General features: G+C 46.0%; 1 protein-coding gene across 1 annotated transcript; it reads right to left on the bottom strand.

The window, feature by feature from the left end:
• Window positions 1–302: 302 nt before the first annotated feature.
• Window positions 303–11,431, bottom strand: pdcd6 (programmed cell death 6). Its single transcript, XM_068747914.1, has 6 exons — window positions 11,254–11,431; window positions 8,643–8,704; window positions 4,246–4,290; window positions 3,641–3,799; window positions 2,733–2,842; window positions 303–2,015 (listed from the first exon to the last, which is right to left on the bottom strand). Exons 1-6 carry the CDS (start codon window positions 11,334–11,336, stop codon window positions 1,917–1,919), a joined length of 558 nt encoding a protein of 185 aa, XP_068604015.1. The 5' UTR covers window positions 11,337–11,431; the 3' UTR covers window positions 303–1,916.
• Between the last annotated feature and the right edge of the window lie 460 nt (window positions 11,432–11,891).

The raw sequence follows: 11,891 nt of genomic DNA, 5'->3' as shown, positions 1-11,891 counted from the left end.
CTGGACCAGGACGAATTGGCCCGGGGTCCATTTAACCATTTAAATATTAACACTTTCATTTCGAGTCTTGTTTTGATTTGTATTCAATAACATAAATCAGGTCCACTTACAGTTTAACAAGCTAAAACCCTGTAAAATAAATGTGTGATATATAAATCAATATTTGCAAAATCTGAAATCCAAAAATATCTGGTGGCTGCTTAAAAGAGAATAAACACACACGATTGTTTATTTGCACAATAATCAGAAGTAAACATGGAAACATTGTCATAGTGAGTTAATAATATTGATATGAAGGCCTAGTTTCCTCCTTATTCTCGTGTAAGGCACCGTAACGCCTTAGCATGGAGGAAGTGCTTTTATTGTACCCCAACTCCTTGGAACACAATAAACACCTCACCTTTATTTATTTTTTAACTTAAACTTTATTAAGACTTTTGACAGCAACAGAGCATTTGATACCAATATTATCATCCACCTAATACATAATAGTAAGACATCATAAACACATTTAGATTTTTAGGTCCAGTTTTCCTATACAATGGGAGAAGATCCAATGAAATGTCCTACATGAGGACATTCCCCCCCCCCCCCAATTAGGAGGGGAATACTTTGAACGAGACGCTGCTAACTGATGTGATTGGATTGGCCTACAAGTTGCTCGTAAATCCAAAACCTAAAGCAGACCCGGGAGCACTTTGACCCAGAAGAAACTTGACGTATTCATGTTCACGTGCACACTGAGAAAGAAATTCTCGTGTCTTTGGACAATGATACTGTAATAAACAAAGTCGCAGAGACCAGTTCACCGCTCAGGCGTTTATTAAGGTTGTCGGGCCGGCCATGTTTCTTTGAAACTGCTCTTATGCAGAGGAACAAAAGATAATGGCATCATTAGAAAGTTATGTTATACTGTGAATAACAAATGTACAGAGAACAGTGTACCGGTAATAATTATTTTATAACTGCATGTTTCAATTCATTCCGCGCAGCACCTTTATACTTCCCCAGAGAAACAAAAGCAACAACAGGGTTCTGGGACAAACTTTTGACGCGCCGCAGTGTTGGAACTCGCTGCTGACTGAAGAGGGCGACATTGGATCACCTTAAATGAACAGTTTCCCCTTAAAACAAAGATAGAACTCAAGGAAAGATTTGATCTTTTTTTTTAATAAAAGATTTTTCTTTTTTTTTTATACATTATTAAGGCATCATGCAGAAAAAATAAGTCACACTAATGGCATTATGCTTTTTACGCTCTAACAAAAATTAAATGTTCTAACATTTTGAAGTCTTGCTGAAATAAGGTTGTACAAATATGGCATGTAAAGCTGGCATGTAAGTGAATCTCAAAGCAGGGCATCACCTGCTTTCGCTGTCTTTGTAAACATGGCTTTGAGCAAAATAGGACTGAGGAAAAGACCAGAGAAAGGGAACGCATGCTTCAACGTGGGATGAGATTTCCCTGTAAAGCATGCAATGCATCTTAAATCATATTTACAATGCATCATCTTTAATCTCAACATGTTTGTTTTTTTAAAGTTAAGACATTAAAAGGTTTATGGACAATAACAGACAAACAGACAGTGTGCCCACGATGCTCCCAACCCCTTCACAGACAAAGCTCAGGTTGGTCATCAAACAAATCACGACAAGATTTTTCTTCAAAATACATCAAGTATTTTAGTTGTACCTTCAGACAATGGATGATATTACAAGCTAAACAAACGAAGGCTCCTTTAAGGCCATTTGTACTCGTTTTTATGAACTTGTGTGAAACAGCTCAACTGGGACTAACAATGATTTAAAAAATCTTGCAGTGTTCAACATGTCATACATCAGGGAGGGGGGGGAGGGGGGGGGTAGCTTTGGCACAGCTGGGGCCACTTGTGCTCTATTGTGGCAGTCCATGTGCGTTATACTATATTGAAGACCATAGATAAATACTGTTCATATGAAACTTGGATCCAGCCATCTTGGTCCGTGTCGTACCGCCTGAACACGTCAGTCAACCTCTGAGCAAAGCAGAGAAGAAAAGGGAATCAAAAAAAATGTATTATTTATCACAACACCAACCTCCAATTCCTCACTTTTATTAAGTCCCCATTACGAGCCGATAAATCATATTCAAACTTTGTATTTTCAGTCATAACTTAATAACATTTCAAATGTTTAGTTTAAAGTAGAAAAACATTAAGCTCAGGGTTACTGAATATATCCAAGAGCTTGAATTATTTACCGGATGCCGCTACAAATCAGTATCTGTGGAGCCGGAGTTATTGCGATACCTTGAGCAAGGTACTTAAATAGCGGCTGCGTTAAGGTAAGGCAGCTTCCTCCAGTATATGTGTAGCATCACTGAAGGCTGAGAGTGGAACTACCGCAGGAGATTAGTAATCTAAAAGGGAAGACTAATGTGTTTGCATAATTATCATTTGAGGAACACATGAGTCGACATGAAGCTTCATTATGTGCGTGTGAAAGAGGGATTTAAAAAATCTCTTGTTGATGTATCTGATTGGATGAGAAGCTTTTTCCTCACCGGTCCATTCAGCATTAATCCAGTCAGTGTCGCTACAGCGCAGCATGAACACACTCGTGTTAATTATAAACTCACACAGTCCACCAAAGACTGTAGAGCTGCTTTCCAACAGTCTAGCATGACTCCACAGAGAGGAGGCGCTGCAGTCGGTCCTATCAAATGGGGCGTGTCTGCGTGCGCCGTGTGTTACCTGCAGCACAATACAGCACTGGATGAAGTCATCGAAGGCCACCTGTCCCTTCCTCTGGCGGTCAAACTTTTCTATCAGTATGCCGTAAAACTGATCCGATAGCCGATAGCCTGCAAGAAACACAATTAAGCCACTGACAGCGATGCTGGGCGTAGATTCTCAGCGACGGCAGCGTCGGACGCAGGGGCGGAGCGGCGGCTCGGTCGGCTGAGGCCGCTAGTTGATCAATCATTTGATTGGATCTCAGCTTTGTTGCTCTTCGCTGAGCCAGTAGTTCCGTTTACGCCACAATACCTCGTCTGCAGCTTCAACAACGTGGCTCCTCCGAATTTACTGGAAAAACTGAAGCCGAGAGGAATTTTACCGGAGAGACTTTTAACATTTTAAACAGACAGGATGATTTCTCCGGCTTCCTCCCACCGCCAAAGGCGTGAAAATAAGGTGAAGTGGTTACGCTAAAATGTCCATAGGTGTGTGTGTGTGTGTGTGTGTGTGTGAATGATTGTCTGTCTTTGTGTGGCCCTGCGATGACGTGGCGGCTTGTCCAGGGTGTGCCCCCCCCCTGCGACCCGGTGACGGACAAAAGCGGTCAGTTATCCAGCTGTAAATTCTGGTTCTTCAAAATAAAATGTTCACATTTAGAGCTTAAAAGTTGGGTCTTTGATTTCTGTTTGTTTGTCTTTTCATGCTAAATAATAATTAGCATTAAGCCAAGCAGGTATTTACTGCACGAGGAGCCACAAGCATTGACTAAATTCTGAACTATTCCTTCAATGAACAATTAAAAATAAATAAATAAATACTACTGAAGAGACGAAATCTGACCTTTTGACCCCGACATAGCAGACAGCTATGAAGCCCACAATCAGTAATGAGATTTAAACACACGTGCATACTCTGCTGCTCACCAAATCCAGTCAGGGCCTGCCTGAGCTCGTTCTTGTCGATGAAGCCCGAGTTGTCCCGGTCATAAGTCCGGAAGATGTTCTGCCAGTCGGTGATGTACTTCCACACGCCAGCAAACTCGTTGAAGTTCACCCCACCTTTATTTTCCCTGTCGAACATGGCTGGAGGAAGAGGAATCAATGAGTCACTCCGTCTCGTAGGTTAAAACGTGACTCATTTACACAGAGTTCTACTGTACTGGTACCACACGAAGTTTAAATAAACGAGAACCTTTCTGCGCTGAATCCCGCCGTTATAAGACAGAACAAAACTCCACTCCTCACCTCTGTGCAGTTTAATCTCATTAGCTTCCAAAAAAAAAGGAGTGACATCACAGGATGCGCTTCTCACTGGCGGGTTTGTTAAAGATTCACAGAGTTTGGTGCAGCGAGAAAGGGAGGTCAGAAGAAAAGAAACTAAAAGCATATTTTATGTGTCTAGATGAGAAACAATAACGTACAATGAGGAGAGTTTGAACATTACGTAATATCATACAACTCAAAACCAAACGTATCCATCCACTCGTCATGGGAACGAAACGTCTTTGTCCCCAGCTAGCGCTACTTACATATGATGGAGCGTACCGTCACTGGGTTGAACGGGGTCCATGTGCCTGAGAGACAGAACAACAACAAACCAGTCCATGAGAACGCACGGGAGCGCCACTCGCATGGAGGTTAAACACAGAAGAAGAAGAAAACATTATAATTGATATAGAAGAGAAAGCCTTTACTGTCGTTGCGTAGTCGATATACGAGATTAGGAGCTCCAGACATGACAATTATGAGCGAATAAAACCTTCATCTTTAGTCTCACAATATTTTGGAAAGACATTTTGTCTCTCACCCATTTGAGGATCTCATTTTGTTATTTACTCACGGAGTCATCACCTCATTATTTGAGATAAAGAAGAAGGGCAGATTTGATCTCAATTCAATAGAAGAGCACTCAGAGCGCACAGCCCTCCGCCAAGCAGCTCATTCCCCTCCTGATTGGATTCACACCGTCCACATGGTGATCTGGATCATCATCAAAAGGTTCTAAAGTGTTCTCGGTGTCTTTATACACCAACCATGAAAAGTAAAAGTGAATCGGAGTTGATGTGTATTTTACCTCCAAGAAAGAATAAACAGGATGAGTGATCAAGAGAGGAAGAGAGAAAGGAAAGGAAAGGAGGCCCGAGGACATGAGGACATCGTGCATGAGGTTCTGTTTTTGTTGTCGTCGAGCTTTCTCCCCGATGCTCCAACTAAACCCTAAAACCTCGTCTGCAGGGTTTGGCCTCTTCTCCCACCGCTCCGTCTCGTTCGGGACTTGCCGCTGGTTTTTCCACACCAACAGAAAAGCACGTTCAGGAAAGGACACAAGAAAATAGAATAGCTCGCCTTTGAAGAGGTCCGAGAGGGCGTTCAAAGAGGCCAGAGGAAGGCCCGTCCGTAGCGGTCGGTCCTACTGACGGGTGTGTTTGGGGCAGCGTTGTTCTGGGACCAGGCCTAAAGCGCTGACTGGAGCTTTGTTCAGGCCCCTGATCTGCATTCATGCACATTCTGCAGCGTTTATTGAGAGTCTGACCTCAGCGCCGCATGAATTCATGAGTACATTTGGTGTAACGCAGCCTGAAAACGCCTCCTTTTGTCCACCGAACCAACACTGATGAGAGCATTTCTAGATTTTGAACAGCAGCTATGAAACCAGTACGATTGGCTGCCACCAGATTTCACACCCATTCGGTTTTTTGCCGTACTTGCGTTTGGTGCAGAACCACGTTAGCATGCTAGCAAGCTAAACAGAGAAAGTAAACGTCATATGTGCCGATATCACCATGTCGGAGTTATCGCTTTTTTACCGTGTTAGCCTTGAGCTAGTTGTTGAGCCTCACAGGCGCCGGTAGTGTGGCTGCAGACTCCTCTGCATTGATTATTGATTGGCCTTGAATTGTGATATTAAAGGAGCATTTAGGAGCTAAAAATCAAAGTGCCAGTGGTCTCAGGTAGGAAAACAACCCAATGGGGGGTCGCGTTTAATCGTGTTTTTCTTACTCGGCGATAAGCTTATGTCAGCATTTTAAAGGCCTTGCTGATTTCCTAGTCTAATACTAGTCTACATTTTTTTTTTAAATACATGAGAAAATGTCTGGTTGGATCTGCACATGAATCGTTTTTTTTATTTTTATTTTATCGCTGCCGCATTAGAGCTCTCAGACAAACCGAGGAAGAAGCATCGACTTCCCGGCCCTACTGCCACAAGCCCAGCGCGAGTCTCGTCAAGACGTTTGGCCGACTCGTACAATAAACCTTCTGTCCGGTCCGCACACTGGACTCTCTCACTGCTGAGGTGGGGAGAGAGGAAGAAGAGAGGAGGAGGAGGAGGAGGAGGTGAAGAGAGAGCAGTGTGTTCACATGCATGACACGAAGCAAACGTTTACGGCCACAGGCTTCACAGAACACGCAGACGCTTCACCGGCGGGAAGAACTCCGTCCCAACAGCCCCCCCCCCCCCCGTTACATCTGGGTCTGCACCAAGGTGTAAAAGAATCGGTTCTGGTGCAGGACCCAACAAATATAATCTAACTCTGCTAAGCAGACGTGAAGGTTTCATCGTCATCATCATCATCATCATCATCATCGTCGTCATCTTGCTGAAACATTCGGCCGAGGCCGTCCGGCATCAGACGAAACAAATCTACAAAATAAATGAATTAGAAGTAAGAAACGAAACGATTAAAGTGAAAGCAAAGGCTCGGAAAAGTACTCAGAGTGTAAAAGTAAAAAGTATGTAGGAAACTTGTGCAAATATCTGTATAACCAACTGAACTCCATGATGTTATATTAATATAATAAGATGCTCATATTAAATTAAGGGATTAGGAGTATTTAATTTATTCTATGAATCAGTCTTGATGTCAGGAAAGCTTTCACACACACACACACACACACACACACACACACACACACACGCACACGCACACACGCACACACGCACACACGCACACACACACACACAGACACACACACACACACACACACACACACACACACACACACACACACACACACACGCACACGCACACACGCACACGCACACACACATCTAGTCACTCATAAACAGTGCTGGCGACTCAGAGTTAGCCGAGGACGACAGGCTGGATCTGATTCGCTGCGACAGAAAAGGCTAAAGAAAAAGAAGACGGGAAGGAGCGACGTTGGTCTAAAGAAGCCACGCCCACCCCCTTCTGACTGAAGCGTAGCCCGACAGCAGCGTGAAACACTCGAGGCCGACCATGCGGCAGGACATCACTGGCCCCTACACACTTCAGCAAGTACAGCGTGTATTCATGCTCACTGGCTCCGATTCATAGCAGTGACTTATGAGCAGGTGGAGACCGAGCAAGACGCACACACACACACACACCATGAGATACACACACACACACACCATGAGACACACACACACACACCATGAGAGACACACACACACACCAGCAGTGACTTATGAGCAGGTGGAGACCGAGCAAGACGCACACACACACACACCATGAGAGACACACACACACACACCATGAGAGACACACACACACACCAGCAGTGACTTATGAGCAGGTGGAGACCGAGCAAGACGCACACACACACACACCATGAGAGACACACACACACTCACCATGAGACACACACACACACACCATGAGAGACACACACACACACACCATGAGACACACACACACACACCATGAGAGACACACACACACACCATGAGAGACACACACACACACACCATGAGAGACACACACACACACACACCATGAGAGAGACACACACACACACACCATGAGAGACACACACACACACACACCATGAGAGACACACACACACACACACCATGAGAGAGACACACACACACACACCATGAGAGAGACACACACACACACCATGAGAGAGACACACACACACACACCATGAGAGACACACACACACACCATGAGAGACACACACACTCACCATGAGAGACACACACACTCACCATGAGAGACACACACACACACACACACACCATGAGAGACACACACACACACCATGAGATACACACACACACACACCATGAGAGACACACACACACACACACACCATGAGAGACACACACACTCACCATGAGAGACACACACACACACCATGAGATACACACACACACACACCATGAGAGACACACACACACACACACACCATGAGAGACACACACACTCACCATGATACACACACACACACACCATGAGAGACACACACACACACCATGAGAGACACACACACACACCATGAGAGACACACACACTCACCATGAGAGACACACACACACACACCATGAGATACACACACACACACACCATGAGAGACACACACACACACCATGAGAGACACACACACTCACCATGAGAGACACACACACACACCATGAGAGACACACACACACACCATGAGAGACACACACACACTCACCATGAGAGACACACACACACCATGAGAGACACACACACACCAAAGCAAAGACGTTCATGCATCGCGTCCTGCCTTGGAACTGCTCACAAAACGAGCAGCCCTCCCACACGATGGGGATAAACGTGCACAAAGAGCCACTCAGTCGCACACTAATCAGGACGCTGAGGGCCCAGTGCAAAGGAGCCCTTAATCCTGTTTGAATCCTCCTCCTCCTCCGAAACGCACCTCACTGGATTACAAATTGCAATCGCTGCGTAACTCCAGCACGCTGGCTGGTGCTGCTGCATCGGAACCCTTTACATTATCATGTTCATCATTATAAACAGGGATTCATCAAAGGGCCTCATCGTTGACGCTACGCCGATTCCCATTTCACCATTTTCTTCTTCCGCGTCGTCCTCGGCTAAAAACAGAAGCGTTTGTTTTTATTCTGTTCACCTGTCTCTCCAGGAGAAACATAAAACCCAAATCCACGCACCGTTGGATAAGGCCTGCTGGAGCTCCGAGTCCGATATCACCCCGCTCCGGTCCTTGTCCACCCTGGGGAGGAGACACAGATTAGACACCGCCTGCGTGAGCCACGCAAAACGCTCGCCAGGTGAAACCCCATCGCCCTGGCGCGTGTCAGAGTTTCAACAGTTCACTGAGAATGAATGGAGTCCTCTGATTCAGGACACCCCCCCCCCCCCCTCAGCTCCCCTGGGACGGGCCGGACGAGTATAATGTCCTCTGGAGGGGACGTTAAATGAACACAGGCTGGTGCTAGTCAGACTGGATTCTGTGAATGTCTAAATAGAGCTGATCAAAAGGAGCATTTAACTCAAATTACGCTTTCTGTGTGTGTGTGGGGGGGGGGGGGGGGGGGGGGTGTTACTGCATTCATAGGGTCCATCTATTCAGCAAGAACTGAGAAAAGAGCACATCTACTGCACATCAGTGCCGGAGCGCTCACAAACCGAGCCCCTCAGCACCGGCTCGGCTGTTCCCTAGCAACACGCCGGTACACAAAGAGCACGGCAGACAAACGACGTCTGAATACCAGCAGAAGAAGAAGAAGAAGAAGAGGGAGCGACGCCATCGGGGGGGAAACCCTTCACACGAAAACATCCCAGTGCTGAGTGTGTGGGGGCTGTTTCTGCTCCGGGGGGGGGGGGGGGGGTCACATCTCCACCCCTACAGCTTTGGATGATTTCTGTAAGGTACGTCTGTATACCCCCCCACACACCTTTCTGGTTTCCCAGCGGAGTGGAACCAGCTCTCAGAGCCTCCGTAGGCGGTGAGGGAGTGATTGGGGTGGTGCAGGTATATAAACATAGATTAACTCAAAGACGTATGTGTGTAGAGTGAGGAAGAGGAAGAGGAAGAGCCCCTCCCCCTCGGTAAGCCTCGAGCAAAGTTACCTCACCAGATGTTAATGTAAAATGAGGAGAGAAAATGATTCAAACTTCATCCTTCCTGCAGCACATCTGGAATTTGTATATGAAACGTGAAATCACGGCTCCGTCGATGCTCAGCTTTTCCCCGTGTTTCACCGTTTCCCATTAACCAGTCCGGTTGGACTCACTCACTGCTGGTGGAACAAAGGCCGCCTTATTCCACATGCAGTCCCAAGTTTGGCAAAGTCGCCGTGGTAACGGAGCAGAAAATAGAAATCTTTTAACTTCCAAGGAAATCCTGGTGCCAAACCGTCAGCTTCTAAATCTTTGTTTAAAAACAATTGGGTTTTGATTTCACCCCCCCCCCCCCCCCCCCCCCCACCAAGTTCTGATTTGATTCTTAATTCCAATTAATAAAATGAGAAAGCAACAACTGTGTTCATTTAAAATCAACACAAACCCCGCCGTTGTTCATGGAAGGCTGGGCTCAAAAACATTTCTGTCGCGGCAGGGACTCCCCGATGACTCATCAGTGACGAGTCCTTGAACCGAAGGCAAGTGGAAAACGTTTTACTTAAACTGGCGGCAAGTCTGCTTTTCTCACTTAAACACATTTGGATCTTTAATGCGTCCGACAGTTTCAAGTGTTTCCTAAAACGAGAGGAGCAACAACGCGACAGCGGGACGACGAGTCACGGGCGCCTAAATCAGATCGAGAGGCTCGACCCGATCGCATGACTGAGGAGATTCCAGCACCGCTTCGTCACCTTTCCACGAGTCAGCAGATTGGGCGTTTTGCGCGGACGACAGCCGTGACGATTGTCGTAGTCGCGAGGCGAACGACGTGAACGGGAGAGAATGAGCCGAGAGGATTCACACACGCCACATAAATCATTTATAAAGGGGATGTTTGGAGTTTAGCAGCATCAAAAAGGTTTTGAGAAAACCAAAGCAGCAGGAGAGAAAGAAGAAAAAAAAAAAAAAAAGCCCCTCTGCAGTATTACATAAGTCAATATGTTACTACTCCAGGGGCCAAAGCATATGGAGTCCTCCCCTCGTCCACCACGGTGACCTTCGCTGCCGCCGGCACGTTTCACTTCCAGCGGGAAGAGGACGTCCATCAGAGGACGTCCATCAGAGGACGTCCATCAGAGGATGTCCATCAGAGGATGTCCATCAGAGGACGTCCATCAGAGGATGTCCATCAGAGGATGTCGGTGGAACGTCAGGACAGATTTGTTCTGGACACGGATCCCCACGAATAGAGAAACCAAAGCAGCAGGAGAGATTGAGGTTGCACTAAATATCTCAGCGATAGCCGGGATTTTGGGGGGGGGGGGGGGGGAGATCTCATCTGGAGATGTGATGGTGCCGTAAACAGAGTGTAGAATGATTAATTCATAAGATATTCTCTCATATCTCTGCTTTTAAATGAAAGTAAAACACTTTTAGCAACAGAATTCAAGGACTCCTGGAGGTGCTTGACTCCTTGGACACCCCCCCCCCCCCCAAAAAAAAAAAAAAAACTCTCACTGGTGAAGAAGACAGTTCACCATTACTTCATTCAAAAAAAAAAAAAAAAGAGGCAATAATAAAGCGCTAAGCTAGCTGACAAAGCTAGTGACGTGTAACAGTTATATATATACAGGAAGTCTCTCGTCGGCTCCGCGCCACGAACGACTAGTTTCCGCCGCGGAGCGGAGTGACACTCACCTCTGAAAGATATTCCACAGGAAGCCCTGGTCCGGAGGAGCGTTGATGTGCGGCGGGGCTTTGTACGGGCTGTGATACGCCATTTTAAAGGGGCTGCTCTGTCAAAGACGTGCCAGCTAACGCCGACAGACTGCTTTTCCTCCTTCTGTAGTCTCCTTCCTAAAATGCTTCAACCCAGACTCCAACACCCAGCGTTCACGTTCCTTGCCTTGCCTTCCTCCCTCGCGCGCAGAGGCGTGGCCAATCATTCACCCTTTACCCAGCGAAAGGATGACGTCAGATCTGCCCCTCCCTTCAGCAGCGTAAAAATAGAAACTGTATTTTGTAAATATTTGTTACAATATTTTTTCCAATGAGGTTAATTCTCTCAGAAAACGTGTAACAGCAACGAAAACGAAATAAGTTTCACGAGTTCAATAATTTTAAGCACAAATTCCTTCTCATCGCAGTCTTGAACGTGAATGGAGTCAAATTACAGCGTCATAAGAATGCAATGAATCTGGCGATCTGATTGGTCAAGTGAGATTCGACCCGGGAAAACGCTGACGAAGGAAGGACGAAGCATCTAAAGCTTTTATTATTATTGATTTATTGATTTATTATTATTTACTCGTATTTATCAACAACGTTTCTATCAA

Source organism: Brachionichthys hirsutus, chromosome 14 (assembly GCF_040956055.1).
Source record: "Brachionichthys hirsutus isolate HB-005 chromosome 14, CSIRO-AGI_Bhir_v1, whole genome shotgun sequence".
In the NCBI taxonomy this organism is placed as follows: Eukaryota; Metazoa; Chordata; class Actinopteri; order Lophiiformes; family Brachionichthyidae; genus Brachionichthys; species Brachionichthys hirsutus.
The sequence above is the reverse complement of the archived record's forward strand: the minus strand, read 5'-3'. Positions and strand labels throughout refer to the sequence as shown.